Source organism: Geospiza fortis, unplaced genomic scaffold, assembly GCF_000277835.1.
Source record: "Geospiza fortis unplaced genomic scaffold, GeoFor_1.0 scaffold41, whole genome shotgun sequence".
Taxonomy (NCBI): Eukaryota; Metazoa; Chordata; class Aves; order Passeriformes; family Thraupidae; genus Geospiza; species Geospiza fortis.
In genome coordinates, this window is record NW_005054299.1 from 2838775 (window position 1) to 2850789 (window position 12015).

Below are 12015 nucleotides of genomic sequence, written 5' to 3' on the forward strand. Positions count from 1 at the left end.
AAAATAATTGCTTTCATAGAGGAAAAGCAAGGAGTCTTTCCTCTCTGTTTTCAATTCGCCAAAACTACAGCCAAAGTCTCTTTTTCAAATTTTACGGAAAAGAGAAATTTTGAGATACTGCACCCAGGTAATTTTAAGATCAGGTGGAAAAGGTTTTACAGTGTTCAGAGCTAATTTCCTCACATGATCATACATGATGTTATTTGGATGGAGATGAAGAAGGTCTGTCTCATGGCCCACATATTTGAAGTCAAAAATGTAATAGGGGCAATGTGAATTAATGTAAAACAAAACTTCAGATGAAACCAAAAGCCAAGATATTTGGTCATGACAAAAGCACATTCTTTCTGCAACAAAGTAAAATTGTGTGCCATAAGATACTTTGAGTTGAGAAGTTCATGGACATAAATTACCCATTTTTATGGATAACAGAAACATTCATGGTTTCATTACATAGTTTTATAAAGCTCCTACCACTCTGGACAGTATTAGGGGAAAAAAAAAAAGAGAGAGAGACTAAGAAGACTGATGTGGCAGTCCAGATTTTGTTTGTTCTAATTCTGGCCATCAGCCAAAATATCAAATGGAAAATACGGTTTATGGCATTAGGAAAAAATATAACATTAACCCCCTAATGCTCCATATTAAGGATGTACCCCCTACCATTTGCAGGTTTGAGCCCTTAGGCTCTAGCTGCTGTTTGACAGCAGCAGTGGGTTGTTTTTTTTCTCTTGCCATGTCTACAGACTATGGAATAAATCCATGAGAGAAACCCCACTCCTAAATGTTAACAAATAGTGGATGGAAAGTCATTGCTCATCAGGAGCACTGCATGTGGTACTTATGTTAAACATAATCTTGGAGTTCAGCTGGATGAGTGCACCTAGTAATGAAGAGGCACAAACTCCAACCAGGCTTTGTGTGCTTGACTTCCCTGCTTTTTACCTTCCCTGAAGATGTGTTTCTACCCCAGATTATAAAAGCTCCACCTGAAAGATGCTTCATTCCTACTCCCCTTGTGACCAAGGCAAATTGCAAGTTCTGCACTCCCTGATGTGTTGATGCAGATTCCCCATTGCGTGGTGGGTGAGTTTGGAAAGGCACACAAATCTCCCAGCTCAGTTCTGTAGGGGTTGACATTGTTTTAATATCGTGCTGCACGTTACATACCATGAAGTCTTTGCTGATGAAGCTGCTCTCTCCTCTCTCACTCCCAGCAGCTCTCCACAAAGCACACCCCACTCAGCCAAAGGTCAGGACATACAAGATATGCACATTTTCCCAAGGGTGACACATAACTGGTTTTTGTTGTGATTCAAGTATCTTATGTGATGCTCTGTTTTGTCTCAAATAGTACTATTTTTTTTCTTTGAGACATAGCCTGTCCTATTTTGAAGAGAAACTTAGTCTAGTTGTTCATATTCATGTTCAAATATTGCATGATTATTGAATGCAAAAGTACCATTTGGGATAAATAGTGATGTCAGCTTTGAACTGAGTAAACCCAAAGTTTATGGGAAACTGTCCCGTCATCTATCCAGTTTATAAAAACAGCTACTTCTTTCCTTCTACCTCACTTTCTAACTGTGAGGAGTAATAAACATGGTTTAAAGTGGAAAAATATGGGGGGAAAAATAAGGTAAAAAACTGGTTTATTATACAGTAGGTCTTGTGAGTGTTGCTAGAGATAAAATATTAATGTTAGGAAAACATGTTGACATCGTCCTCTAGATGGTGCCTATAGTGGAATGTCATGTCATTGATATTTTGGTTTATTTGATTTATTTAGTCATACAGAAAGAGATATCTTTTTTTGGGATTTCAATATTTCTTCGTAGAAATTAGACAAATACAGACGGAAATAAATTTTTGAGAAGGTGCCATTCGGTGATGTTTGATGAATTTTAAAGAAATAATTATGAAAGAAAAGGAGGAGAGGAGAGGAGAGGAGAGGAGAGAAAAGAAAAGAAAAGAAAAGAAAAGAAAAGAAAAGAAAAGAAAAGAAAAGAAAAGAAAAGAAAAGAAAAGAAAAGAAAAGAAAAGAAAAGAAAAGAAAGAGAGGAGAGGAGAGGAGAGGAGAGGATCTCACTAAAATAGCAATGTTGACTTTGCCCAAAGAGGTTTTTTTAAGGTTTTACCATCAAAAGTGCAACATCATTGGTGTTTTAAACGTGTAGTACTACCCAAAGGCCAACTTGATTTTATTTTATTTCATTTTAATGTGTAATGCATCCTGGTTTTCTTTGTGTTGCTTTGCTTTCAAGTCAGAGCTGGGGATTCAGATGCCTGGTGAGACTGCATCAGGTCCCAGGTGTGCCAGGAAAGAAAACTGCCTACTGTGAAAATAGGCAACAACTCCACCAGACAGATTCAGCTACATGCAATCCACATGCCCTGCAGGAAGGAGGAAAATGAATTGCAATGTAGTAATTTTCTATCAGGTATTAATTGTTGTTACTTGCAGGTTTGAATTTAGATTAAAAAAAAACCTGCTGTTTTTAAAGGTTTCTTCCTGGTACAGTCCACAAGCCCACCTAGGACAGTTGGCCCAGGAAATTATTCAGTTATGTGGTAAGTGAAACAGGGTGTGCAAATTAAGGTTTTTAGTAAAAATGCTACCAGAATGATGCTGTTAGGAAAGGATGAGAACACTGGGTCACAGAGGAGAGAAAAGTTGTGTTTTCTGGTGTCGATGGCAGAACTACAGTTTGTCTCAAAAATAAAGTACAAGAATATTCTTAAAGAAGAAAAAAAAAGCATTTTGCCAGGAATCTCAAGGAAGGAATATTGTTATGATCATGTAATCAAGTTTATGTTTTAATAAGAAGCCATTTTATGTGCTCTACTTTGTGGGCTGAATTTATTCTAATCCATTTTTAAACTAAAATTTCCTATATTTATTTATAGAAAAGCAGACTCAAATATAATGAATTTTTGAATGTCATGTCCTAGCCACTGTAGAAGAAAAGACTGCATTGATCCATCTCAGGGCTGGGAAAGGAAGAGTGTCTTTTCATCCCAACAAAAGACAATTTAGATGAACATGCCCTGGGCAAAAATGTTTTAAAATTATTTCAGGTTTAATAATGGACTATCTGGATTTACGAACTTAAAAATTTTATTTAAATATTTGTCTAGTTTTGTTCTTTGGGCTTTTATTTGCTATAAAAATTATTACCTGTGTACATTTTGCTGCTATTGAAAGCCTGTTGGGTCATATCAAATAATCAAGCCATTATTTAAAATTAAATATAAGCGTTGAAAGGCAATTTTAAGATTCTGAAATGAGATTCAAAGTTCTTAAAATGTAAAATTTGAAGAGTGAAATTTACAAAACAAATTTAATGAAAAATCTAAAATTATTCCAATACAAATTGGAAGGAAAATAACTAGTGCAACATCAATTTCTTGTAAAAATGGAAATTCTGGTTACCTGTAGGCAAGATAATTTCTGGTTAAATGAATAACGTGTTGGTTTCTGTTTGACTAACCTTTAAGATTTTTCAGTACTACCATGGGAATAATTTATATTCCAGTCCGCACTGCTACAGGAATAGACTCATAGATTACCTGTGTATCCATAAGTTATATCCTTGTGAATCTGAGCATAAGGCTTTAGGAATAGAGTAGATTTTTTAAATGGAAAAGACACAGTGTGCATGATATAAGCCTGAGGAGGAAGGCAGCTCAAAGGACAAGTTAGTGTTTGCATGTGAATATGAGCTCAGTGCAATGTTTAGAGTGAAGGCAGAGCTAAGAATTGTCTGGGAAATAAGAGTGAACATCAGAGTCAAGGTAGAAGTGTTCCCAGTGCTTTGCAGAAAATAGCAAAGAATCTGGATTAGACAGGGAGCTGGATAAGACAATCATGACAAAGGTGAGGATAAACTGAGTATCTTTATAAAGTCCCAAGCATTCCCCCTTGCTTCTTTCATGTGTGGAGGAATCTGTTTGACTTCCTTGATGGAGAATTTGGAAATTTTAGTCAGACAATGGTTGGATTGATGTTCTGGCTGTCAGGAGCCCATAGCTTTCACCTCCCTTGTCCAGGGAGAGTTCCCTATCTCTGCCTCTAGACAAGGGGATGTTCTACTGAACTGCCTTCCCATTGTTTATGTCCATGGGTTATGAGAGAGCTGTTTTGGATCCCTGTGCCACTACTACAGTTAGCAGTGTGATATTGTCTGATGCCACTGGTTTTGTTAGAGGCTACAGAAAGAATGAGCTAGCTTTTAATTCAGCTGTTCAAGATACCTGCCAAGCAGAGATTATGGTACAAAGAGAAGATAGAGAGGGAGAGGAAACCAGAGCATAACCTTAACATGACTGGTGATGACTTGCTAAGCTTTGATGATTACCCCTGAAGAAGGGACAGATACTCAAAGTGCCTGTTGGGCAGCTCTTCAGTGGTTCAGAGATCTTCTGATGTGTCTGTCACAGCTTGAACTCATTCCCTGAGACCTAGGCAACTGGGTAAGCTGGCCTGCCTTGAAAGAAGAGGAAAAGCCCAGAGTGACACCCCTGGAAGTGCTGCTTCATCAGATCGATAGATTCAAAGATGACTAGGTTGTGTGGTTGTATGCAGTTTAAACATTTGTGCAGGGAGTCCACCCGGGCAGAGTATTATTGACAGCTACAGATCAATGCTAATTTTTGATCATTTTCAACCTACAAAGACCTCTTGACCCTGTTGCCACCTTAGGGGCACTTCAAGTAGTCAAAAGCAATCACAGTAGGCAGTGTAAAATCATCAGACCCTTGAAGGCTGCACAGCCTTGCCCGTGCCTGGGAGGAGGACCAAGAGGTAGCGAGGAAGGCAGGCACCTTGCATTATGGATGCCACTGCCTTTGAACAGCATGAAAGACTATGCTAATTTGTTTCCAGACTTTAAGTGACTTCTGTGTTCATGAATTAAAAAATAAACAAACAAAAAAGGCAATCTGAAGCAAATCTTGACGAATGCATTATTCATGATTAGTGTTCTCTCATTTTATGTTTGGAAAAATGTGTTAAAACAAGGTTTTATTTTAAATAACTTTTATCCTAATTTACAGTGAGAAGAGTGGAATTAGTGGAGGAGTGTATTTGTTGCTGCTAACAGCTTGTGCTGCCACTGGCAGCATGTGAAGCGCTTTACAGAGCAAAAACAAAGGTCCTACCTGGAGTAGTGGTGGTGCTGCTAGAGCTGTACCAGGGGAGGAGACCAGGCTACCAAAAGCAAGGACTGTGCCATAGGCTGGGCTCTGGGCTACAGGGTATGATCAGGTCACAGTGGCTTGTCACAACCTCCCTCCTCTGTCAGGTGTCCATTTCTGTAGTGTTTACAAGGAAAGAATTAAAAAGCCACGGAGGAGGAATGTGAGACTGTGCACACTTAAATGTTTGCTGGAATATTCTCAATTTCATGACTGACGCTTCACAGTTGGGGACGGAGAAAGGAGGGCTTGGGCTTGAAGTCCATTGGATTTCATGGTCAGCCAGTCTACGAACATCTTAATGTTCACATTAAAATTTTATTTTGTTGGCTTTCTTTTAATAGTGAATGAAATCTGCACTGTTAGCACGTGTAAACATGGGAAATATGAGTTTATGGCTTTGCAGAGGAAGACTGGGAGAATATTCCAGACAATGATTTTGTTCCTGTGCCTATTTAAGGCTGTGTTGTTGCCCACTGAAGCCAAAGTTACAGTGCTATCAGTGCAAGGTATATTTTTCAATTTATATTTGACCATTCCAGCAGGACAGTATTTCTAGGCTGAAAATGTCATGGGAGGACATAAAGTGATTCTTGAAATGAATCACTGAGTCTGCCATCCATACTCTTTTCAGCATCAGCCTTTGAGCTGAGCAAATTCACGGCTGGCAATGGCAGCAGGGCAGGGGGAGAAAGTGTGGCTCTGTATTCTGGGAGTACGTCCCCTGAGCTTACTTCAAAACCAAACAAAACAAAAATACATGTAAACCGTTTGCTCTTCAAGAAGTATCTGTAGGAGCCAGGGATAAAAGTCATCCCTGGAAGGAATGGTTTAGCAGTCTCCAGAGAACATGATGAACTGCAGGCAAGGAAATCCCTCCATCCTTGTTTCATTTCAAAGTGTAGTGAGGATTGTAAATAATTAAATCTTGGGGTTTAGTGGGAAAATGGTAGAGAGTGATGAAAAATATGCCAGCTTTCTGTTTAAAGATAGAAATCTAGTGTTTTGTAGCATTGCTGTCACAAAAACCCACCCGATGATGCAGCTCATTAAAAAGCAGAGCGATTGCTTTTTGTCTGATGTTTTTAATAATGTGTTTGTACCTTCAGAGAGCCTCTGTGTAGCAGTTCAGGGGCAGTAATTTAATGCTGCGTGCTCCCTTCCTCCCATCCCCACCCCCGAACCATGGAATGTAAATTTTAGGCTTTTAAAAGTTCTGTTTTGAAAACCTAATAGATAACTGTCCTCATAAAAACTATTAATACAGACTACATCCAATTGTAAAGCTAATTTTAATCATGTTTTGTGCCAACATAATTTCTGATGCCAGATTTTTATGCTAAGCATGAGCCTCGATTTAAATGTGGTTCTTTAACCTGCAGTTCATAATTTTGCAGTCGGCTGTATAGGTTTTTTGGCGATGGCAGTTTAAACTCTTCCACTTTCAAGGATCTAAGCCATAAATGTTTATTAAAAGAATCTATAATGAAATCAGGTTTGTTATTTTTTTAATGGCTGCCTTGAGTATGTTGGATGACTGAACGCACGTTGTTAATCATTAAGTACTCATGTTACAAAAAGTGTTTGATAGTATTGCCATCTAGGGGCTGAATGAAATTCTCCATACCGAAATAAACCGTAATTGAACAGGTGCTGCTATTGACAATATACATATGTTTTTGCTTTATAGCCCACATGCTTTCCATGTTTCTTATGACAAAAGATATCTCTAAATATCCCACAGCAGCCAGAGCTTTTTTATATATAATCTGTTCGAGGTGATTGCTATTTGCATTTCAGCTTATGCTTTTTTGGCAGTGATGACTGGGAATTCCTAACAAAGAATTATACTTTTTTGCATTATTAATCTTGCTAGTGTTTGCCCTGTTTAACAGAAAAAAGGAATCATTTATCAGAAAAGTATGTTTATAATCTGTACTTGTGGCATCCTCAGATTTAATATTCATAATGGTCATTCGAATGCTGTGCTATATTTATCTAAAAGACTAACTCATTGTTTTGAGGAAATAACTATTTAAATATTTATGATCTAACTTTTAATATTTAAAAAAAGAAATTAATATTTCTTTAAAATTTGTTTCTGAGTCTGATAGCTTAACAAATGTTTAAATATTAAACAATTGGAAATGTTAGCATTTAGCAACTTAATATGACATACTGACACAGGGAAATTGACTTCAGCTCTTTCTATCACATGAAGGCAACTGAATTCCTGCACTCCCTTTCTTGTGGTCTATATAATTCATGCCAAAGTACAGCTAAAAAAGAGATTAAATATATCAGTGATCAGCTGAACTCCTTTTTTCTTTGTTCCTCTGATCCGACACATCTGCACAGCCTCCTGCTGGAACACGTTACTCCTGTTCTTTGTTGGTCACTGTGCCTTGTGTGACTGTTCAGAATAATTCCATGGCTGTTTTGCCTTCCTGCCTAGATCAGATTTTGTGCTGAGGCTCTCCTTGCCCGAGCAGTGTCAGGGCTGTGTCAGATGCTGTTTGGGGTGAGCTGGGATGCCAGTGGCCCCTCCTGGCCATGGCTGGTGCCCATCAGGCTGCATCCCCACCATGCCCCTCTGCTGAGCTGTGCCCTGGTGTGGCAGCAGGTCAGCCCTGATCCTTGCAGCCCTGGCTGAGCCCAGTGGGATTCACAAATTGTTTATCCAGATTACCATGGCCTGAGTAGCTAGAGCAGGACAGCATGCCTATGAAATATCACATGTACACACAAGATGGGTAAGATTTCTGTAGAGGCAGGCATCACTCATGTACTACAGGTTTTTACATGCTTGAATCCAATTCCAGGAAGCTTCATCCTCACTGAGCAAGCTCAGACACACATTGAATGAACCGTAAGTTGTGTCCTAGCTGAGATTCAGACTGTGGAGGACTCACAAGGAATTCGCTCCAAAGACTCCATCATAATGATAGATAATTTTTCTAAACTGTAAGAATTTCTTTTTGAGGCTCACTCATAAAATACCACCAAAAAAAATCCTAGTAACCAGATGGGGTATTCTGCAAAGCAGTCAGAAGTGACCCAGGGCTGAGGCCTCATTTTCCAAGTGACATAAACCACAGATGCTGATTACTTTTTTAACTAACTCAAACATCTGTATTCTTGCTTCAGGGAACAAAACATCAGGCTCATTTATTTGGATTGAAACCTTTCACAACATATCATATTCATGTCGTAGCTGTAAACAACGCCGGGCAGGTTTCAAGCCCCTGGACATCTGTGCGCACTTTGGAAGCTTCACCCAGTGGCCTGAGTAACTTCACTGTGGAAAAGAAAGAAAATGGCAGGGCTCTGCTGCTAAAATGGTCAGAGCCCTCCCAACCCAATGGCATGATTAAGGTAATATTCATCTTGAAAGTTCACTGGATTAAAAAACAGAAGGGAAATGCTGAATATCAAATTAAAACATTTTTTTCTGAAAAAGGCCCAATCTAATGCATTATAGTTTAAAAAAAGATGGAAGTCCTATATAAGCCTAAGACACTCTGAGTTCTCTATGCTTGTCATTATATTAAAATTAATAATAACATTCTTGTGCTACTCTGTGACTGTAAATTTTCATGTACACGGAACCAAATTGTTAATGTAATGCATAGAAAGCCGCACATGAAAGCTCATAATCTTACTCATCGTAAAATTGGACATGACCAAAATGTGTTTGTAGAAAACCTGGGTTTAAAAGAATGTTGTTCTGAAATTTGGGACGTCTTTTAGCTCAATGGTTTCAACTGAGTGTAAACCTTTACTTGCAAGGTTTGCAACTAGATGGGTTTATTTGGAGGTTTTTTCCCTTAAGTGATATTCTTTAGAGCTAGTCTGTGAGAAGCTTTCTGCTGGCCTGTGAGAGCCTCGCAATGAAACTTGATAACAATCAAATATAATGAAAACTGTCACTAAGTGATTTATTACTGTATTCAAAATGAAAAAAATCATGAAAATTGGATCAAAACATTCCTTTTGTATCCATGATCTGTTTGTGAGCTGATTGTTACTAGCAAGAATAAGTTTCTGAATCATTGGTTAATAGTCCTTACCCTATTGCAAAGATTAAGGGTCTCATCTACTGATCATAGACAAAAATAGTTTTGTTTTGTTTTCCTTTTATCCTGACTTCTGTCCTTCCTTCCTTCCCTGCCTGCCTGCCTTTCTTTCTCTTCTTTAATTCACAGACCTACAATGTTTTCAGTGATGACCACCTGGAGTACAGTGGTTTGTCTCGCCAGTTCCTCTTCCGGCGCCTCGAGCCGTACACCCTGTACACGCTCGTGCTGGAGGCGTGCAATGCAGCAGGCTGCACTCGCTCTCCACCCCAGCCAGTCTGGACAGATGAAGCTCCCCCAGTGTCCCAGATGGCACCTGTAATCCAGGCAGTGAATGCCACCAACGTTGAACTGAGCTGGTTGCAGCCAATTAATCCAAATGGAAAAATAATTCGCTACGAAGTTATTCACAGACACACAGAAGAGACTGTTGCAGGGCACGGAGCAAAAACAGAAGATGAGAAAATTGTTTTCACAGAATATAACACTGAAAGCAATACATTCACCTATAATGATAAAAGTTTACAGCCATGGACAAGGTATGAATACAAAATACGCACCTGGAATGCAGCAGGCTACACTGACAGCTCCTGGACAATGGCAGAGACTAGTCAAACTGCCCCAAAAGGTCTTGCTGTCCCCAGTTTATCCGTGGTGTCAGCCAACCCCCATAAAGTGCTCATATCCTGGACGCCCCCAGCACAGCCCAATGGCATTCTCCAGTCATACAGGCTGCTGAAGAATGATGTTCTCTATCCCTTCAGCTTCGACGCTGCTACTCTCAGCTACGTGGATGAGGACTTGCTGCCCTATACGGTGTACAGCTACGCAGTGGTTGCCTGTACCATGGGGGGCTGCTCCACCAGTGAGCCAGCTACAATACGGACACTGGAAGCAGCTCCTGCCTTGGTGGACCCCCCATCTCTGCAGGCTGTCAGTGCCACTCAAATCAGTGCATCCTGGGCACCTCCCCAAATACAAAATGGAGATATCACCAAGTACATATTAAAATTAGGCAATGAGGAGTATTATCCTGGCAACAGTTTGCAAATGCTGGTCTCTAACCTGCAGCCTTACACGCAGTACGATTTTGCATTGGTTGCCTGTACTGCTGGGGGCTGCAGCTCTAGCTTATCCCAGTCTGTGATGACTATGGAGGCTCCACCATTAAATATGGAAGCTCCCAGGCTGCTGGTCATGGGCTCGGAGTCCATTGAAATCACATGGAAACTCCCAGAGAAGCCCAATGGCAAAATCACAAGCTATGACCTAAGGAGGGATGGTGTGCTTGTTTACTCTGGTCTGGAAACTCGGTATCTCGATTTCACCCTGATGCCAGGCATGGAGTACAGCTACACTGTCACAGCAAATAACAGCCAGGGCAGCATCACCAGTCCCTCAGCTCAGATAAAAACCAACCCTTCTGCTCCATCTGGGATGTTGCCTCCTAGGTTGCAGGCATGGTCTTCCAGTGAGATTTTGGTGGCCTGGGATCCTCCTATCAAAGTAAATGGTGACATTAAAAACTACACCATCTCGCTCCACAAGCCTGGTGAAACAGGAAAGAAGACTTTTGACTTTGATGCTTCTCATGTTTCCTTTCTGAGACGGTCATACATAGTGGCACAGCTACAGCCCTACAGCAGGTAAGTCTGGAAGAACCCAAATGTTGAATAAATGTTGTGGAGCGGTGCAGTGGGCTGGCAGGCAGCTCAGACATCTTGCTTAAACAGATAGTCAGACCCATGGGGTTGTTTGCTAAAAAGTAAATAATAAAACAAGGATTTTTTTCCTTTGAATTTATAGTAACACCACCTTTATATCATCTTGATGAAGTGCATAGTGCTCACTTAGATTGTAATTTATAGGAGGGGTAATTCAGCACTCTGCTATAGGCTCCAAAACCTGCAATCATGTACTGGTGTATCATTCACATGGTGTCTGCTATGGAGAGTAAATAGGGGTTTAGTTGATAAAATTCAGGGTGGGGAGACCAAAGTCACGGTCATAGACCATTCACAGGGTAGCTGAGCTGAAATTAATGGACCATGTTTGAACCCTCGAGCAGGAAAAAAGTGATTTGTGATTAAGTGAAAGCTAAAACTTAAGAAAGGGTACCAGACTGCTACAGAAATGCACTTGATACTGAAGTAATATCTTCCCCACTAATTCTTGATTATTTACCTGACCTTTCCTTATATATTTGTGTAGGCATAATTCGTGTGTGTTACATGGTTGATAAGTTTGTCTACTATTTACATATAACTAATCTAAATCCAAAGAGAGTAATAGAGGAGCTCTGCAGTTCTCAAATGACATCTAAATCATCTCTTACAATGAATCATCATTTTGGTTTATATCATCAAAATCAAAATTATTTTGATCACTTGACTCCCACAGATGTTAACTGCTCTGAAAAAAACCAAACCACACCCAAATTAAAATCCAGCAGACAGTGTTCTTCCTCTTTGCCACACAAGGCACAGCACATAACCCATGTGTTAATGCAAATTGCGTGCCTATTAAAAATTCCAAAGACCGGGAGAAATGAAGAGATCCGCCCGATCTCACGCACGGTTTATATTTGTACCTGCAGCGTTTTAATCACCTTGCTCCTCTCTGTGTTCCCAAGGTACGAAGTGCAGCTCCAGGCCTGCACGGAGCTGGGCTGTGCCTCCAGTGAGTGGGCACCGGCGCGGACGCTGGAGGCGCCGCCGGCAGGGCAGCCGGGCCCTCTCATTGA

At 40.2% G+C, this 12015-nt stretch overlaps 1 protein-coding gene across 1 annotated transcript in view; it reads left to right on the top strand.

Annotated features, from left to right (window-relative positions):
• Nucleotides 1-12015, top strand: part of USH2A (usherin) — a 371949-nt gene that overhangs the window by 331681 nt on the left and 28253 nt on the right. Inside the window, 3 exon segments of the mRNA XM_031059531.1 lie at nt 8344-8571; nt 9402-10918; nt 11905-12015. Coding sequence (XP_030915391.1) covers nt 8344-8571; nt 9402-10918; nt 11905-12015 — 1856 coding nt within the window.